This window comes from Nyctereutes procyonoides, unplaced genomic scaffold (assembly GCF_905146905.1).
Source record: "Nyctereutes procyonoides isolate TBG_1078 unplaced genomic scaffold, NYPRO_anot_genome, whole genome shotgun sequence".
NCBI classification, from domain to species: Eukaryota; Metazoa; Chordata; class Mammalia; order Carnivora; family Canidae; genus Nyctereutes; species Nyctereutes procyonoides.
Window position 1 is genome coordinate 68,359,254 of NW_026575126.1, and position 20,985 is coordinate 68,380,238.

At 41.0% G+C, this 20,985-nt stretch overlaps 1 protein-coding gene across 1 annotated transcript in view; it reads left to right on the forward strand.

Moving 5' to 3' along the window:
• Nucleotides 1-4,572: 4,572 nt before the first annotated feature.
• The window catches only part of LOC129519435 (cytochrome P450 3A12), a 37,994-nt gene continuing 21,581 nt past the window's right edge, over nt 4,573-20,985 (forward strand). The window contains exons 1-4 of the mRNA XM_055339939.1: nt 4,573-4,749; nt 9,996-10,089; nt 12,013-12,065; nt 14,484-14,583. Coding sequence (XP_055195914.1) covers nt 4,679-4,749; nt 9,996-10,089; nt 12,013-12,065; nt 14,484-14,583 — 318 coding nt within the window. The 5' untranslated portion in view covers nt 4,573-4,678. The remainder of the gene's footprint in view (nt 4,750-9,995; nt 10,090-12,012; nt 12,066-14,483; nt 14,584-20,985) is intronic.

Here is a 20,985-nt window from a genome sequence, read left to right on the forward strand (position 1 = left end):
TCTTTCTCTTTCTTTCTCTTTCTTTCTTTCTTTCTTTCTTTCTTTCTTTCTTTCTTCTTCTTCTTCTTCCTTCTTCTTTCTTTCTTTCTTTCTTTCTTTCTTTCTTTCTTTCTTTCTTTCTTTCTTCTTTCCTTCCTTCTTCCTTCCTTCCTTCCTTCCTTTCTTCTTCTTTCTTCTTTCTTCTTCTTCTTCTTCTTCTTCTTCTTCCTTCTTCTTCCTTCCTTTCCTTCCTTCCTTTTTTCTTTCTTCTTTCTTCTTTCTTCTTTCTTCTTCTTCTTCTCTCTCTTTCTTTCTTTCTTTCTTTCTTTCTTTCTTTCTTTCTTTCTTTCTTTCTTTCTTTCTTTCTTTCTTTTTTCTTCTTTTTGAGAGACAAAGATAGAACATGCATGCAAGTGGTAGGGGAGGGGCAGAGGGAGGCTGAGAGATAATCCAAGCAGGATCCGTGCCAGCGGGGAGCCAGACATGGGGCTTGATCTCACAACACTGAGATCATGACCTGAGCCAAAATCAAGTCGGACACTAACAGTCAGAGTCACTCAGGCGTCCCATGTTCTCATTGTTTCTATTCTTTGTCTGGAAACTGCTATTGGTCACCAACTCCTATTGGTGGAACTCCTGGAATTATTCCCTAGGTTTCTCCCTCTCATTGTTTTTTGTAGTGAAATACTTACATTAAGTTAACCTAGTAAACGTGTCTTTCTTTGAAATGTTGGTATTTTAACCCTTATTGATGTCATATTGACTTTAAAAGTATTGTATTCAAATCAAGTGTATCATATATATGATTAGTTAGATTTTGGCAATTTGGCCCTCAAGTGGAATGTTTCACTCTCCTCTCTGGTCCTGATTCTACCTGGAAGTCCCAACTGAATTTTATAAACACATTGTATTGGTAAGGAAGATATGAGCTCTCCTTACTGCTGCTGTTTGTTTTTTTAGGGTTTTAGCTTTTATTGACCTATAAGGCACTCTAGGGAACCATTTAGAGACAAATTCTGCCCACTAGGAGAAGGGGGACAAGTGAGTTCTCATCCTATGGTGTTATATCCCATGAGGGTAGAGAGAAGTGAGGTGTGGTGGTCCTGTTCCTCGCCCTGTTTACACAGCTGGACCAACACTGCAGGCTCCAATTAGAATCCATGATGAAGTCTCTAAACATAGACAACCTCAATACCTCTCATAGACAAGAAGTAAGAACCATTTAAGCACAACCACTAAGAAGGAAAAAAGTAAGCAGTCCACATCCAGCAAACTCTAAACCTTTTATTATGTTTGAACTAAAACTTGAACTCATGTCACCTCTTCCTGCTGAAAGAGACTACATTGCATAATTTAGGGTTACTCTATAACTCTTGTCCTCTGTCAGCCATGTGTTGAACTGTTTATGAGTTCATACTGAATGAACATTTCTAAAGGGCCAGTGAGGGTCAGGTATTTGGCTGGACAAAGTCACCAATAAAACAAATACCATTACTTTTTTTTTTAAAGATTTTATTTATTTATTTTTGAGAGACAAAGAGAGAGAGAGAGAGAGAGAGAGAGAGAGAGAGGCAGAGACACAGGCAGAAGGAGAAGCAGGCTCCCTGCAGGGAGCCCAATGTGGGACTTGATCCTGGGTATCCAGGATCACGCCCCAGGCCGAAGGTGGTGCTAAACCGCTGAGCCACCTGGGCTGCCCACAAATACCATTACTTTATAGCAGGTTTTGATTTATAGCTCAGTAGTTGTGTGGTTATTTGTTTAGTGTCTCTCATCCCTTTAGAGTGTTGGGTTTATTAGACAAGAATTTTGACTTTTTAACATTTAGTGCTGGGCCCATGGATTTACTGCAGCAGATGTAGAGCCCAATCAACATCTAATGACAATGGGATGACAATGGAGCCCACCTCCTCCAATGCTGGGACTGTCCACAGATCACCACTTCCACACCAAACTACAGGACCCAGCCACCAAAACTTAGATACCACCTAGTTATCCAAGGTTGACAAAGTCAAGTTTGGCCTTACTGGGAAGAATGGGAGCTTGACAGCTTAGGAAGAGACACAGAATCTTTCTTTTTTGCACATTTGCACACTCACGATTATGATCTGTGCAATTTGAATTTAATGCACAAATCATTCCAGAGCAACACTGGCTCCTGTGCTGTGAGCAGTTCTCTTTTGGTCAGTAGAAATCAGGTCCAGATTCTGAGAAGAGGTGCCACATGGGCTCAAGATATAAAGGGATGGGAATATTAGATGGCCAGGGCCCTAAGATTTCTCTGAGTGGTGTTTGAGATTCAGTTTTGTCCAGTACCTAGGGAGACTGAGAAAGCAGATCAATCCTTCACTGTTAAGGAGGGAGCATAGTTATTTTGGCTGTACTATAATTATGTTAGATTCTTCTAATTTCAACCTGAATGATGTCTGGGTCTTAGTTATATGTTTCCCATGAATTTATTATGTTATTATTTAGAAGATTTTATTAATTTATTCATGAGAGACATAGAGTGAGAGACAGAGACATAGGCAGAGGGAGAGGCAGGCTCCCTGCGAGGAGCCTGATGGGGGACTCGATCCCAAGACCCCAGGATCATGACCTGAGCCAAAGGCAGGTGCTCAACCACTGAGCCACCCAGGTGCCCCCTACCCCATGAATTTAGAGCAGAGTATGGAAAGTACATGATGAGAGTATTAGTATAGGAAGGAGTAGATGACAGCCACGGGGTGCGTGGGGTATTCTTCCAACACACAGTGTCTTCCTTCACACATTCTGCAGGGCTCTGAGAATGCAAATATCATCATGTCAGGTGTCCCCTTCTGGAGAAGAATGGGACACAAAGCTCATGCTTCTATTATTTCCCCCTGTAGCCAAGGGCATATGCATTGGTTCAGTGCCAGCTGAATTTTAGTCCCCAGCTATGACAAGCATATCACTGCAGGGACAGATTCCAAGCAGCTAGATCAGAACCAGAGGTAAATAGGGCAGGTGGATGCTCATATTAGGCTTAGTTTACAAATCATCATAGTGGAGCATGGGTTTTGGAGCATATTAGTTTCTGCAGAGGCTTGGTTTTCAAGTAAAATAAGAAAGGCTTTGTGCTTATGTGAAGGAATTAAGTTGTCCAGATTATCAGATGACAGGAATCTTCCCTTGTTTGCATGTATTCTGTGTACTCTGCTAGGGAACATAGGGAGGCAGATCCCACCCAACAATACCCTTACTACCATCTTGACTAGCATCTGTCTTTCCTGCTGATGTGAGGCGGAGTCCTTTGTCCTGGAAGACCCACAAGATAGCTGCTGTTCAGGTCACCATGGAGGTAGGAACAAAAATTTAACCACTTTGCTGTTGCAGCCTGGATCTCACTATTTACGTAGTGACCCTTACCAGGGAAGGGCAAGCATTGAATATTGATGTTGCAGAGCCCAGAAGACTTTCCAGTCTCTCTTCATGTTTGCTTATTTACAATTTGTTCTTGTGATCAATGGGTTGTTGGAAAGCTCATTGCAGTCACTGAGTCTCAGTTGCCACATCTATAAACAGGGAATATCATGACCCTATTGAATGGTACCCAGTGAAGGCACCAAAAGGGGCAGAAATATTTCAGAATTCCTGGACTTTCTCTCCTACTTTTCCTGGGGATCATCTTCCAGCTTCCTATGTCTGCCCATTGTTACTATTCAAGCTTGCAGCCACTTCTTTCTTAATTATCTATTTGTAGGGCTGTGTTGTCCCAGGGATTCCAGAGTTATGCCACATAATCCACAGTTTCTCAGGCCATGCAGACACAGAACATGGGTCAGAGTGATGATAATGAGCAGGTGCAATTTCCAGATGCTATCTTCTCAGATCTCTCCCATCAGGAATGTGGCCTGGTCACCAAAGATCCACATGGAAAGGACACAGGGAACCTAGCAGTTTCACCTCTACCAACTCAACTCTACCAACCTTTCTGGGTAACTTCTGAGCATACAGCACTTTGCGGGTGACTAGGGACATAATGTCGATGAACACCCAGACTGCACTCTTGAGAAGCTCTCTATCTGTAAGGCAAATAAGTGTGAGACCATAATGGGGCTCAAAGGTAGAAAGGGTAGCAATAGAACTGGGGTTGGGGTAATAGGAATTTCCCAGAGAAGGAAGTGCTTATGTCTGTTCAAGTAAGTTGGTGACAAAGGACTCTAACAGAGGGGATTCCATTGGAACCGGGTGGGAGGATGAGTAGGATCCTTGTAGGGGGCACAGGAGCATTTGTAGGCAGAGGAAAGTACATGGGTAAAGGTGTGTAGACCTAGCTTGTTTGAAGGATTTCAAATATTTAGGGGTGCAGGGAACCATGGTGACAAGGACAGGTTAGAGGGTTAAGGACAGTGATTTTAATGAGTTTCTGTAACCTTTGAGATTACTGATGACACTGAGTTGTTTATTGATTTCCACAGAGTATGAACTCATAGGAGATCAAAATGGAATTGTTTACCTTACTTTGCCAATGCTCATGGCTGGGGGGTTGCCTGCTGGTGGAGCACATGTCACCCTTCTGGTGGCTGTAGCTCCAGCCCCGCCCCCTTTCTGTATATATATAGTCTAGTCTCACTGAATCCCCACAAGTGGGAATGAAGCTCTGCACAAAAGGCCATCAAAGACTAGCACACACCGCTGAGTGAAAGTACAGAGAATTCACAGAGGACAAGTGGTCATGGACTTGATCCCAAGCTTTTCCACAGAAACCTGGCTTCTTCTGGCTATCAGCCTGGTGCTCCTCTATCTGTGAGTAACTTTCCAGGCTCATTGCCTCTGTATCCTTGATTTGGATTGCTAATTAGCCTCTACCCTGTTTTCCTTTTCTGTTTTGAAGATCAAAAGTGTTAACAAAGGGGATGTAGCTTGTGTTGAATGCTTCATACATACTAGGAACACATAAGAGGTTATTATTGGCCTTACCAAATCTGCTGAAAAAGTGCTCCCCACACTGGACTCTAACTTCTGTAGCTAGAAGGTAGAGTGATATTTCCTCCTAGGGATGATCTTCTGATTGCCTATATATTGGGACCTAGATTAATTAAGTAGAATTTGGCTGAGGCACAGTAAAATCAACAGGTCCCTGTGCTCTAGGGTCCTCATCCCTTTTCCAAGCTGTGACAATTCTGGAGGTAGAGGGAGTGACTTAGGTCTTTGTCTTATTATCTTCACCTTCTCCTCTCTGTTATAAGAGACATTATAGAAGAATTGGGCTTGTGTCACTCATGTGGCTCCTGCTCCCCCCTCTCCACCACCAGGCATCATACACACAAGGCACCTGGTGCAACCAGTCTTTGGGGGAGGGGGGCTGAGGATGTCTCATCTTCTTCTTCCCAAAGGTCTCTTCCCTCTTTTCTGCCCTTCTACTTACCATTCCCCACCCCTACCCCCCATAATATACAGAACTCCTTACCCCTAAATGAGCATCTTTACAGCTGAGGAGACTTGGCAGATTTCTAAAAATGTTATTCATTTCAACTTTTCCTTCTAGTCTCTGGGAGGGCAGAAATCTCAGTATAGAGATTTCTTTACCCCCAATATGAAATCTGCCAGCTGTCACAAAGACATAGCCCTGAAAGCCAATTTGGATTTTAAATATGTTTTTGCCTTTATATTACAGTACTGGAGGAGGAATCCAAACATCTAGCATAGGAATTCCTTTCAGTGGTGGGATTACCAGCATCATGGAGCAGTTTGGGAAAGACTGAGTTTCACAGTGTGGGTAGGGATGGACCGTCCATGTCACGTTTCACCTCTGTTTCAATTTCACTTTCTTTAACAATAGGAAATCATGAGGACATGAACATAGAACATGAAAACCTCATTTTCATTTCCTGAGAGAAAGGTTAGGATTCCCAGGTGCTATGGCAACACATTTTTTGTGTGATGACATTTAAGATTAATTCATGTGGTTTATTTTTTTTTTAAAGATTTTATCTATTTATTCATGAGAGACAGACACACACACACAGAGGCAGAGACACAGGCAGAGGGAGAAGCAGGTTCCATGCAGGGAGCCCGATGTGGGACTTGATCCCGGGTCTCCAGGATCAGGCTCTGGGCCGAAGGCGGTGCTAAACCGCTAAGCCACTCGTGCTGCCCAATTCATGTGGTTTAATCTCATTCTATTTAATTATAGATTTTTTCTGACATAAGACGCTTTCCAGCAGGTTCTTTCTGAAGGATACAAGAGGGCTATTGGTTCAGCCTTTACTACAAAGGAGTGTAAATAACCTACATCTTCTAGAGTGATGTTGAGGATATGAAATTAGTGTACACACACATAGTTCTGCGATATAGGTCATATATATTTTTAAATACATGTGACCGGGAGGTTATTTTAACCTCTCAGCACAGGGGAGTAGTGAGACTGAACCAGTACTGATGTGAGAGGCATCCAGGTAGGACTGGGGATGGAGCGGGAGAATATTCTTTCCTCAGAGCAGATCTCCCAGAGATTCTTCTTGATCCTGGTCCCACAGGATCATTGATGTGGTCATCAATGGACCACAGGGTTAGCATCTCATCTGCTTGCAGCCAGTTGTCAGGGTTACCATGTAAGTCATAAGTCACAGTGTGTGTGGTCTGTCTGGCAGTGGGGCTGTCACAGGATACTGTCATCACCAGGTAAACAACACTGTAGACTTAGAAGACACTGGTGTAGCCAAGATTCAGTAGCTGTAGACAGTGCCCTCTGCATGCAATGCAACGTAAAGGCAATAAAAATGAGTGGCTTTATTTTAACCCCTTCATTTGTACCAAAAGCAATATTAATCTACCAAGAAGAGGGAAGCTGGAAAGAATCAGAAAAATTTTCCTGGCCTATCCTCCATGACATATGGAGCCATGTGGGTCTAGACACTAGACAAGATCTTTCCTTGGGACACATCACTCACTAGTTTTGCCTCAACTGGGAGCTCATGTAGGAAACAAAACAGAAACTGATTTGTTGTGGTGGTGATGGCAAGGAAGGAATGGAGGTGAGACTGAGGCTACCCCGGCTCCTGGCAGTTGGTGCTCCTGTGTCCAACTGTTCTGGAGGAAGGAAGGATCCAAACACCCAGCTGGGCCCAGCTGAGGTGCCTCTGCTGATCCCTTAATGCAGTTTTGAAGTTTTATTTGATTATATAAGAGTTGCTGGATTTGTACAGAATATCTGGAATTTCTACTGCCTTAAAGGCTAACCTCCAGAAAAGAGAGAAGGTCTTCATTCCAATTAAAAATAACATTTTATTAACAGTGAAAGGGAATGAAACTAGACCACTCTCTTGCACCATACACAAAGATAAACTCAAAATGGATGAAAGATCTAAATGTGAGACAAGAGTCCATCAAAATCCTAGAGGAGAACACAGGCAACACCCTTTTTGAACTCAGCCACAGTAACTTCTTGCAAGATACATCCACGAAGGCAAAAGAAACAAAAGCAAAAATGAACTATTGGGACTTCATCAAGATAAGAAGGTTTTGCACAGCAAAGGATACAGTCAACAAAACTAAAAGACAACCTACAGAATGGGAGAAGATTTTTGCAAATGACGTATCAGATAAAGGACTAGTTTCCAAGATCTATAAAGAATTTCTTAAACTCAACACCAAAGAAACAAACAATCCAATCATGAAATGGGCAAAAGACATGAAGAGAAATCTCACAGAGGAAGACATAGACATGGCCAACATGCACATGGGAAAATGCTCTGCATCACTTGCCATCAGGGAAATACAAATCAAAACCACAATGAGATACCACCTCACACCAGTGAGAATGGGGAACATTAACAAGGCAGGAAACCACAAATGTTGGAGAGGATGCAGAGAAAAGGGAACCCTCTTGTACTGTTGGTGGGAATGTGAACTGGTGCAGCCACTCTGGAAAACTGTGTGGAGGTTCCTCAAAGAGTTAAAAATAGACCTGCCCTACGACCCAGCAATTGCACTGTTGGGGATTTACCCCAAAGATTCAGATGCAATGAAACGCCGGGACACCTGCACCCCGATGTTTCTAGCAGCAATGTCCACAATAGCCAAACTGTGGGAGGAGCCTCGGTGTCCATCGAAAGATGAATGGATAAAGAAGATGTGGTTTATGTATACAATGGAATATTCCTCAGCCATTAGAAACGACAAATACCCACCATTTGCTTCAATGTGGATGGAACTGGAGGGTATTATGCTGAGTGAAGTAAGTCAATCGGAGAGGAACAAACAGTGTATGTTCTCATTCATTTGGGGAATATAAATAATAGTGAAAGGGGATATAAGGGAAGGGAGAAGAAATGTGTGGGAAATATCAGAAAGGGAGACAGAACTGGGGTGGTGGAAGGGGAGGAGGGCGGGGGGTGGGGGCGAATGGGTGACGGGCACTGAGGGGGGCACTTGACGGGATGAGCACTGGGTGTTATTCTGTATGTTGGTAAATTGAACACCAATAAAAAATAAATTTATTATTAAAAAAATAGTGAAAGGGAAGGGAGAAGAAATGTGTGGGAAATATCAGAAAGGGAGACAGAACAGAAAGACTCCTAACTCTGGGAAATGAACTAGGGGTGGTGGAAGGGGAGGAGGGCGGGGGGTGGGGGTGAATGGGTGACAGGCACTGAGGGGGGCACTTGACGGCTTGAGCACTGGGTGTTAATCTATATGTTGGCAACTTGAACACCAATAAAAAATAAATTTATTATAAAAAATGAATAAATAAATAAAATCTTTAAAAAACATTTTATCATTACTCATTTTTTGTTGTATAGCATGTATTCTGCTGTCCTTGGAGGTATCAGGACTTTGGAAAACCCTCTGTTAGTTGAAATCACCTATAGGCTTGTTGAACCATTTCTACTCATCATCCTTTCCCTCCATACTTTCTTAATTTGCCTTTATGGGGTTAGTCTTGTAGGCCTAGCAGGTTAATGGGTAAAATGGTTTCTGGCAATGTCTTTCCTCAGCCTCTCTTCTTCCATGCTGTCATTTCTCAGCAACACCTAATCTAGAACCCCCCGTTGTGGGATTCCACACATAACACATGAAAGATGATTGTAGGCAAACCTGCCATAAGAAGCACCATTCATAATGGGTTTCTGAGATAGTTGACACACAGATTCAGTAAACTAACTGCTATGTGAGTAACCATCTTGAAAAGAAAATGAGTGTACCTGGGAGTGTGCTGAGCAGGTGAGTATCACAGATTGAAGGACCTGATGCCACGATGGGAAGGATGGTCTGGAAGTGGATTGTTTCCTTACCGATTCTTTTATATGGAATCATTTAGGGCACATATTTGTCAGTCCCCCTTCTCTGTAGCTCAAGAGAACCAGAGTGCCTGACAACAGAGACTTGGGTAGAGCTAAAAGTATCTCACTTTTCTATGAGGTCAGTGGAGCCTTGGACACAGTTTTCATTGTATAGAAATGACAAGAGTGTCATTGCTCAAAGTGTCTCAGTGAAGAGATAATTAAGAAGGACCAGATCTCACACAGTGATAGGTCCTACAAGGAAGGAAAAACACAGAAGTCTTTGAGCAAGCTGTATCAACATTTTCACAGTAGGCTCTTATGAACATTCTATCACTGAGTGAATATAATTAAGCAAAATATCATCATTGGAGCAGAAAGAATTTTTTTCTCTTCCACTCTAGAGAAAGTTATGGAAGAATCATTTATTAAATAAGCATGAGTGAAATTCCTGGAAGAAGTTGGCATAAACCTTTTAGGAACCTTTTCCACACTCAAGTGTTGAAACACTTACCAAATCTTCACTTTAGGATTGTGACTATGAAGCTTTCAGCTGCTCTTAGCTAATCATCATGTTCCGTGAGTCTTATAGTGACGGTGGGAAAGGAGATGATGAATAAATGTATTACTGTCATTGAAATTGCTATCATTATTTCTTGCCTGCGTGTTACCTCCCTCCCTTGCCTGTCCCAGTTCTCTGTCAATGACTGGCTAGCTCCAGCATCTATTCCACCATCCCTGTGACCTGGCTTTCTTTTCACTTTGTAGGTATGGGACCTACACACATGGGATTTTTAAGAAGTTGGGAATTCCTGGGCCAACACCTCTGCCTTTTGTGGGAACTGCTCTGGGCTACCGTAATGTAAGTGTTTGATCTCCCTCTTTTTCTTCTTGTGGTTGCAAATCACAGCTTAGTTTCATAATAAAGATGCTCCTCCTCATGAGGAAGTGCTTAGGTTTCAGACTTCCCAGAAATGGTGTCAGAGGCTGCACCCAGTACATGGCTGGTTCTACCCCAGGGCACTATTGTTTGTTGTTCTGAGCCTCAGGTTTTGCTACAGTGGGCAGCCCAGTTCTCTGGCTAATTCAACACGGAACTTGACATTCGAGCTTGTTAGCATTGTGAAGAGGCTTTTTGTTTCTGGCAGGTGCAGATTCCTAGGAGAGCATAATCATACTGTATGAGAAGAAAAGCATCAAGGGGGTCCATGCTAGTGGTCCATTAAGCTGTAGGCTAGAGTCAGACCTTTATGTTCACTGTACAAGCTCTGGGTAGCCTTTTGTTTTGCTGGATAGCTCTGGAACGTCAGATTATTGGGAAGCCCAAGATTCACCTTTGGGGAATTTGCACATAGTTGAATTTTCGCAAGAATTGCCAGCCTCTGCAGTTATTTCCAAGCCCTAACTCTCCTTTTGCTAATGGTGACATCTCTTGGGATTTGAGAGGTTGAACCAGAGATCTCTGCTTTACTTTTCTACCTTCATTGTAGGTAACTTCTGGGTGAGTTGAGGAGGGAGGGAGTTTTGGTAAGGGCAGATGGTGCTTGTCTTGACCTTGACCCAAAGAATTTAACCTTTGAATGAGTTGTGTGTATATATGTTGTTTTTCATACAAAGGTAGAACCACTTATACAAAATCACTAGAAAAGAAATGCTTTGACAAATTTATTAAGAAATTAATATACTGAATGGAGTGTACTAGTAGACACACAGACTGATGTTGGTAGAGCTGTTGTGGCTAATTCAGCTTTGGTGCCTCGTCCAAGGCTCAGGCCCTGCATAGAAGGTTAGGAGCTCACGTCCAGAAGGCCAGCAGGCAGAGTCTCATCTGCAGGCTGCTTTCTGGTGTGGAGTTCTTTTCCCACAGATGTGCGGCTTGTTTCCCAGATCTCACTTCTCCCTGCTGAGACCCTCGTTGCCCAATTACTGTCTCAGAACTTCCTGGGCCTTTTCTTTCCAAAAGAGCAATAATTTCCTTTCCACTTGCCCTAGATCAATTCCTTAGTACATATATCCCAAGAGCCACATTTATGGGGACCCTGTTTTCATGGTTAAAACATCAAAATCACAGTTGAAACTTAGGGACAGGAAGTGTCTTGTTTTGTTTTAAGTGATAGAAGTGAAAAGTCATATCAAGTGTTTTAGTTTGTTTTGCCCTTTGTTGAGTGGTGGCATTATCCCCTCTTTCCATGTTGAGATGGTGGACTGGAACGGGATTCCACCTTGTCATTCATTCATTCATTCATTCATTCATTCATCTCTCATTTGTTCAGACAACAATAGTGTTAGAATTTGTAAAACTGCTAGATTAAAAGAGGCCACTGGTGTCTTAATACCCTAAATCCACTGACATCTCATAGGGCTCATATTGATCAATGAACAGAGTGGTAACTGGGTGTTCAGCGTGTGCAGGCCATGCTCACTTTCCTCAGCTCCCATTTTCCCATGTGGCTCTGAGGTAGTATTTCAGAGGGTTCTGAGATTTAGAGAAAAGACACACACAAGCCAAACACATCAGACAGACAGGGGTTACACAGTCCTCAGAGACAGGGTAAGATGTCCAGTATCTACAATACTCATAGAGAATTCAAGAGGGACTTGATATTCTCTCTTCCAGGATCTCTTCTGTTTTCTTTCCTTTCCTGTAAGATGCCTATAAATCAGAGCTTCCCTCTGCCAGTGGGAGGTAGTAAGCCATATTTCATGCAATCTAAGTCGTATTGGTCCCTGTTACACATAGGGTTTGGACATTTAGGTGAGTAATATGTTTTGTTTCTTCTTGCAGGGTTTTTCTGTTTTTGACAAGAGATGTTTTAGAAAGTATGGAAGAATGTGGGGGTGAGTATTCTGGAACTTTCTACTGGATAGGCTTGTTGTGACGAGCCCCCCGTGGTGTAGACAGTTTGTTGAGAGCCACTAGGAATGAAGCCTGCTGTGGTAAAGCTTCTGAGTCTCCCTTCCTGAAATCCCATGTGTCACCAGGTGTGCAGGTCTAAGTATGAACCAGACCTAGGGAGTATAGCGTGGTGATGTGATGATCACAGCCAGTGTTGTATCACTCTGCACCTCTTTATCTTCTCTGATCACATCCTTAGAAATCGAATGGCTCTGAGTGGCATGGCCCATAGCAACATGATGGAGCTGAAAGAAGATAGATCTCTGAATCACCCTGGTTCAGCTCCACTGCCCCTTCCTATATTCAGTACTTATCAGCTCTGGATGGATCCGGTCTTACATCTGTAGCCCCAGTTCTGTCCTTAGTACTTGGTTCTCATCTTGGCTGTGGATAAGACCTCCTAGGAGAGCTTGTTAAAAATGCAGATTGTTGAGTAATATTCCATTGCATATATGTACCACTTCTTCTTTATCCATACATCTGTCAAAGTACATCGTGACTCTTTCCACAGTTTGGCTATTTTTGACATTGCTGCTATGAACATCAGGGTGCAGGTGTCCCAGTGTTTCAGAGACAAATACCCACCATTTGCTTCAATGGATGCTTCCAGTGGATGGAACTGGAGGGTATTGTGCTGAGTGAAATAAGCCAATCGGAGAAGGACAATCATCATATAGTTTTTCTCATACATGGAATATAAGAAATAGTGAAAGGATTATAAGGGAAAGGAGGGAAACTGAGTGGGAAAAATTAGAGAGGGAGACAAACCATGAGAGACTCCTAACTCTGGGAAACAAGTAAAGGGTTGAGGAAGAGGAGGTGGAGGGGGGATGGTGATAGGCAATGAGGAGAGCACTTGTTGGGATGAGTATTGGGTGTTATACTATATGTTGGCAAATTGAATTTAAATTGAAGATTAAAAAATGTAAAAATAAAGATTAAAAAATGTAAAAATAAAGATTAAAAAATGTAAAAATAAATGCAGATTCGTTTCCATCCCCAGGAATGCCAAATCTGAAGGATGTGGGCTGGGTCCCAAGAATCTGAATTTAACTGGTAGTGGAAACAATATTAGGATGAATATAACAGAGTTAAGTCAAAACCACTGTTCCTTGTCCATCCGCATGTTTTGAATGAACATGATGAGACAAGGGGAATCATCCAAGACTTATGATCAGGCTGCTGGAAGAGCTGACATAAGTGCCCCCTCAGTAATTTCTATCACTGCATCAACACTAAATGCTGTCTTCACCCGCTGAAACCTTCTGAATTTTAGAATGCCATTTGAGATAGTAGCATTTAGTGTAGCGATCTCATCCATTTTAGATGTGATCACAAAACATTTGAGATTCCTCTGTGATGTCAAAGAAATAGCAGGAGACTTGTGGAAAATCTTTCACTATGTTTCAATAAATGCAAATGATTTATAGTGGAAACAAAATAAATTTAATTTATGGTGTAACTAAGCTTATAATAACCTCATGCTGGTGACAGATTCCTATTAACAGGTAGATCATACTGACAGACAGGAAGTCAGACAGGATTTGGACAGATCACATACAGTCAGCTTTGTGTGAGACATATCCAAAAGTTGGCTTGCCCTAATGCTATGGGTTGTCACCTACATGAAGCCCAAGGAACTTCCACTTGGAACCCACATATATGAAAAAATATAAGCAATAAAAAAGAAATATATCTAAAATGAGTTATATATGTTTTTCTGTATTTTTAAATTCTATTTTTGTATCAAATTTTTCTGATTTAATGCTCTCAAGGACCTCTCTTAAGATTTAAAATAATATTTCCTTTCAAATGTAACTAGAAAGCATATTTTAGAAAATAGGGCAAGGATATAATGTATAATATTGCCATCGCTTTTTGAGCATTCTAAGTCTTTTCATTTGTAGACACCTCTTCCATATGTGTGATTAGTGTGTGCACAATTTTCATCCAATATTCTATCACATGCCTTTCATGTGTTTTATATATCTTCAACATTATAATTTTTAGTGACTGGGTAGGTGGATTCTCCTTTTTTTTTTCTGTTCCTAGATGATTTACTTGCCTTCAGTTATTTACCAACCTAACTTCCTCTTTAATAATATTTGATAAATTATTTGAAATGCTTGACATAATTCTAAAATATTTGAGATATTTTAAACATAGAAAAAACCGTGGAGAATGGTCCAGGAACTACCCACGTACGCATGTATACTCAATAAATGTTCTAATGTTATTTCTAACCCTAATCTCAGAGAATGGATTAGGTACCATGAGGATAAAAGTCTGGACTGCTAGGCATGGCTGCAGCTGCAAAAACTAACATGTTAAGTATAATCACATCTGTTTTCCCAACACAGGTTTTATGATGGGCGACAGCCTGTGCTGGCTATCACAGATCCGGACATGATCAAAACAGTACTAGTGAAAGAATGTTATTCTGTCTTCACAAACCGGCGGGTAGGCATGGGTTTATTTTAAATTTACATAGTTATTCATAAAACTTTTATTTTGAAATAAGAACAGATTCACAAGAAGTTGTCACAGGATGTCCCATGTAACCTTCAAGCTGTTTCCTCTAAGGTAAGATCCTGCATAACTATAGTACAAGGTCCAAGTCAAAATTGACATTGGTTCTAGCCACAGAGCTTACTCAGTTGTCAATAGTTTTATATGTACTCATTTGTGTATGTGTGTGTGTGTGTGTGTGTGTGTGTGTGTCTGTGCTGCTATCTGAACATTTATCTTACATGTAGACTTTTGAATCCACCACTCCAAGGATGTTACAGAGCTGTTCCACCCCTGGAACTCTCCTTCTTCCTATTCTTTAATAGGCATGGTGTGTAACTTGTCTTTTCATGGACTCAGAGTCTTCAGCAGAGCAAACACTTCGTAAATTATTTTGATAAGGCTACTTTATCCTTTTTTTCCTTTTATGGATTGTGACTTAAGCATCAAGTTTGAAAAATCTTCACCTAGCCATAAGTCTCAAGGATTTTCTCCAAGCAAATGTGTTACATTTAAGTATATAGTTTTACGTTTTATATTTATAATGTAAACTCATATCTTCTTATGCTTCACATTTAACATTTTGTGTCAATTTTTAGTGTTAATGAGAGATGTGAAGTTTAGGTCAAAGGTCTTTGGTTTTGGCCTATGGATGTCTAAGTGCTCCAGCACCATTTGTGAAAAGGCTGTACCTCCTCCATTGAATTGTTTTTCTACCAGTATCAAAACTGAGTTGGGCCTACGTGTGTGTGTACCTATTTTTCATTCTCTTCTGTTCATTGATCTCTGTATCTGTCCTTCTACTGGTGCCACCGTCTCTGGATTACCGTAGCTATATAGTAAGTCTCAACATCATGAACAGTGATTTCTCCCATTTTATTTTTGTTGGAATTGTTTTAGGTATTCTAGCTCCTTTGCCTTTCCAAATTTAGAATTAGCCTATCTGTGTTTATATGATATTTGCCAGGATTTTGTAAGACATGATTTCGACCTACCAATCATTTGTGCAAAATCTATGTCTTTACTATGTCATGTCTTTCAATGCACAAACACAATATGTGTTTATTTAGGTTTTCTTTGATTCTTTTCACCAACATTTAGTTCTCAGCACAGGAAAACCACATATATTTTGTTAAATACACATCCCAAGTTCTTTTTCATATTCCTCAAGATTTTCTACATTGACAATTATGTCACCTGAAATAGGAACACTCCAATATTTATCTTTCTAATCTGTATGCCTTTTATTTCTTTGTTTTGTCTTATTGCATTAGCTAGGATTCTAGTATGATGTTAAAAATAGGAGTGGTGGGAGTGGACTTTTTTTTTGTTCTGAGACCATTTAAACATTTTAATATATATTTTTATAATGGAAACTGTATATATTTAAGCATGATGTTTTTATTTATGTATACATTGTAAAGTGATTGTGACAAATGAATTAATAGATCAATCACCACTCAGATTTATTTTGTATATGTGTGTCTTGTGTGTGGTAAGAACATGTAAGATCTACTTTTATTTTATTTTTTAAAAACATTTTATTCATTTATTCATGAGAGACACAGAGAGAGGCAGAGGCATAGTCATGGGAAACCTGATGTGGGACTCAATCCCAGGACCCTGGGATCATGCCTGAGTCAAAGGCAGACGCTCAACCACTGAGCCACCCTGGTGCCCCTAAGATCTGCTTTTAAAGCAAATTCAAGCATACAGCACGTTATTAGTGATTAATATCACCATGCAACATATTCAGTTTCCAGAACCTATTCATCTTATGACTAAAAGTTTGTACTGCTTGATTTCTATCTGTCCTTTGCCCTCCTTCCAGTCTGTGATAATTACCATTCTACCCTCTGGTACTGAGCTTGACTTTATTTTTCTAGATTCCACTTATAAGTGAGATCATGGAATACCTGTCCTTCTGTGTCTGGTTTAGTGCTCCTAGCCTGTTGTCCATGTTATTCGGGTTCATCCATGTTTGGAAATGGCAAGATTTCCTTCCTTTTTAAGCCTGAGTAATATTTCATTTTCTTTATCCACTCATCTGTCCACTTACATTTAAAGTAGTTATTGGTAGGTAAGTATTTACTATTGTCATTTCATTAATCCAGGTGTTTCATAGATCAATTGTCCCTTCTTTCTATCTTCTCTTGTAATTTCATGGTTTTTAAAAAAAATAATGACATGCTTTGATTGTTTTCTCTTTATCCTTTCCATATCTACTCTAGAATTTTTGCTTTGCAGTTACCAGGAGGCTTACATAAAACATCTTACATATAACCATCTACTTAAGCTAATAAGAACTTAGCTTTGATTACATTCAAATCTCAATGGTTTTACTCCTTCGCCACCAGTTTTATAATTTGTTGTCATAATTTACATATTTTTATATTGTGCACAAATTATTTTAGCTAGAGTTTTCAAAATTATTTGTCTTTTAACTTTGCACTAGTCATAAGTGATTTGCATATCTTAATACAATATCACTGTGTTCTGAATTTGACTATATATTTATATTTACTAGTGAGATTTATACTTTAATGTGATTTCATGTTACTAGCAAGTGTCCTTTTTTTTTTTTTTTTTTTGCTTGAAGAATTCCCTTTAGTATTTCTCGTAAGGCAGGTTTAGTCATGATGAATTCTTTTTTTATTTATATATTTTTAAAAGATTTTATTTATTTATTCATGGGAGACAGAGAGAGAGAGAGAGAGAGAGATAGAGAGAGAGAGAGAGAGAGGCAGAGACGCAGGCAGAGGGAGAAGCAGGCTCCATGCAGGGACCCGATGTGGGACTCAATCCCAGGACACCAGGATCATGCCCTGGGTGAAAGGCAGTCACTGAACTGCTGAGCCATCCAGGCATCCCTATGATGAGTTCTTTCTACATTTGTTTGTCTGGAAATATCTCTCAATTCTGAAAGCTCTGTTTTTCTGGGTAAGGGTTTCCTTTTTAAAATTTTTTGTTTAAAGGTAATGTATTCTTGATTGATATTTTTTAAAGTACTTTGAATAAATCACTCACTCTCTTCTGGCTTTCAAGATTTCTGTGGAGGAATCCACAGATAGCCTCCTGGTGTTACCTCGTAGGTGATGAGCTCCTTTCCTCATACTGCTTTCAAGATTTTTTCTTAGTCTTTAGTTTTTTATTTTAGTTTTATTACAATGTCTTGATGAAGTATTTTGGGGATTAAATCTGATAGGGAACTCTAAACTTCATATCCCAAGATTTCCATATATTTCCCTAGATTTGAGAAGTTTTCAGCCATTGTTCCTTTAAGTCAGCATTCTGCCCACTTCTTTCTTCTATTAGGGCTCCCATAATGTGAATATTGTTTCACTTTATGGTATCCTATAAGTCCTGTAGGCTTTTCCCCCAAGTTCTTTCCTTCCCTCCCACCCCCACCCCGCCACTTGGACTGGATAATTTGAAATAATCGAAGAGGTCATGGTTGGTTCAGGATTTGGGGGGGGGCATAATATCAGCAACTGCATGATCCTTAACAGCAAATACAGCGGAAGGTTCTTAGTAGCTGCAGGGCCTTCAGCAGCACCACCAGATCCAGGGCCATGGGACCAGGGAAGGAGAAGAGTGGCAAGAGTTGGTACAATAGGGCAGCCCTGGTGGCTCAATGGTTTAGTGCCACCCTCAGCCCTGGATGTGATCCTGGAGACCTGGGATCAAGTCCCTCGTCGGGCTCCCTGCATGGAGCCTGCTTCTCCCTCTGCCTGTGTCTCTGCCTCTCTCTCTCTCCCTCCCTCTCTCTCTCTCTTTGTGTGTGTCTCTCATGAATAAATAAATAAAATCTTTTTAAAAAAAGAGTTGATGCAATGCACACACTCAGCTGTGGGGCTGAAAGCAAGCACATACCCCAACAGGGCTGTGGTGAGCAGCGGGGACTGTGACCAACTGTGGGACCCAGGTAACTCTGAGTGCCTGGGCTGTCTGTGTGTACTCATGTTGCTTTATGGTTAGCCACTACTGTATGCTCAGCAGTGGGGGCTCATGACTGGAGTTTGGACTGGCAGTTTGTAGATATAAAATTCAGGGTTTAGCTGTGGTCTCATGTGCCAGTTCAGTGTAGTGACAGGCGTCAGGCATGGCCTCAGGTACCTGAAAGCTACTGGGCCTGGGATGATGTTGTACATATGCCAAGGCTCCCTTGGTGAGATTCTGAGGCTCAGGGTATAGGTGGTGGCTCTGCTGAGGTAACTCAAGGGAGAGTAGATGGAACTAAGCAAGAGTCTGGGGCAGCTGGAGTCTGCAAATGTGAAAACCTGTGGGAATATCAGCAACAACATCTTAGAGGGTACACAGCGCTGGGCTGGCTGTTGGTTCTCAAGCAGTTAAGGCTGCTAGGGTCCTCTGCAGAAAAGGACTCAGAGAATCATGGTCACTCATGCCACGTGGCTAATACTGGTAGTCTTGGTCTTCTTTGATCCTAGCCATGTCTAGATGTGTCAGCTCTGCCGATCTCTGGAGGTTTGAAACTAAAGCAGGTCACTTGTATCATGCCCCGAAGGGATGAGTCTAATGGTCTCTCTGCTGTTCCCCAGGACTGGGAAGTATCTCAGGTCAAGGAGTATCCTCTTGATGCTGAGCAGTGCTGGCCTGGGTCATGGAGTGATGCAGGCAAAATGAAGCTATTTTCTCTACTTTTTTTGTACAGTTATCTTCAGGATTCTTTGGATACTTTTTTTATTGGAGTTCGATTTGTCAACATATTGCAAAACACCCAGTGCTCATCCTGTCAAGTGCCCCCTCAGTGCTCATCACCCCATCCCCCTGCCCACCTCCCTTTTCACTACCCCTTGTTCGCTTCCCAGAGTTAGGAGTCTCTCATGTTCTGTCACCCTCACTGATATTTCCCACTCATTTTCTCTCTTTTCCCCTTTATTCCCTTTCATTATTTTTTTATATTCCCCAAATGAATGAGACCATATAATGTTTGTCCTTCTCCAATTTACTTACTTCACTTAGCATAATACCCTCCAGTTCTATCCACGTTGAAGCAAGTGGTGGGTATTTGTCATTTCTAATGGCTGAGTGATATTCCATTGTATATATATACACCACATCTTCTTTATCCATTCATCCATCTTTCGATGGACACCGAGGCTCCTTTCACAGTTTGGCTATTGTGGACACTGCTGCTATATCTTCAGGATTTTGATCACTGTGTTGTTGAAGCTTCTTAAATGGGCTCATAGCTCTTAGGCCTATTTTTGCTTGTAGTTAGCTGTCTAATTGTTGTTCTTTGTGGAGTGACAGAGGATGAGTGACCTGTCTCATAATCTTGGTAATATCACGTCAGTCTTTTGTCACTGAGGTGATTTCGTCATTAGGCGTAAAATTTTTTGATGCTCTTTATTAAGTTGAAGTGTTCCTCTGTTCTTAGTCTATGAGTTTTTATTGTGAAATGATTTTGGAGACATCTGAACCCTCTTGCACTCTTGGTGGGAATGTGAACTGGTATAGGCACTCTGGAAAACTGTGTGGAGATTCCTCAGAGTTAAAAATAGAACTACCCTACGACTCCTACGACTCAGTAACTGCATTACTGGGGATTTACCCCAAAGATACGGATGCAGTGAAAAACCAAGACACCCGCACCCCAATGTTTATAGCAGCAATGTCCACAATAGCCAAACTGTGGAAGGAACCTCGGTGTCCACCGAAAGATGAATGGATAAAGAAGATGTGATATATATATATATATATGATGGAATATTACTCAGCCATTAGAAACGACAAATACCCACCTTTTGCTTCAACGTGGATAAAACTGGAGGGTAATGCTGAGTGAAGTAAGTCAATCGGAGGACAAGTATTATATAGTTTCATTCATTCAGGGAATATAAGAAATAGTGAAAGGGATTATAGGGGAAAGGAGAGAAAATGAGTGGGAAATATCAAAGAAGGTGACAGAACATGAGAGACCCCTAACTCTGGGAAACAAACAAGGGGTAGTGGAAGGAGAATTGGGCAGGGGGGTTGGGGTGACTGGGTGACAAACACTGAGGGGGGCACTTGACGGGACAAGCACTGGGTGTTATACTATATGTTGGCAAATCGAACTCCAATAAAAAATATACCAAAAAATTCAACCACTGGACAGATCCAGTTTAAATTAATTTTGTATTTCTCAGTCAAAAATTTATTTCAGTAATACATGACTTTTCCAAACCATAAATGTCATGTGTCGAATTTGCAAGGTGTCTTACTGAATTTAATGCATCATTTTGTCTTCAAAGAGAAAAGTAAGAGTTGATGTTTTTTAAAAATCAGAACAGCTTTGCAACTGATATTCTTTTATTACTCTTATTTTTTTTAAAGATTTTATTTATTTAT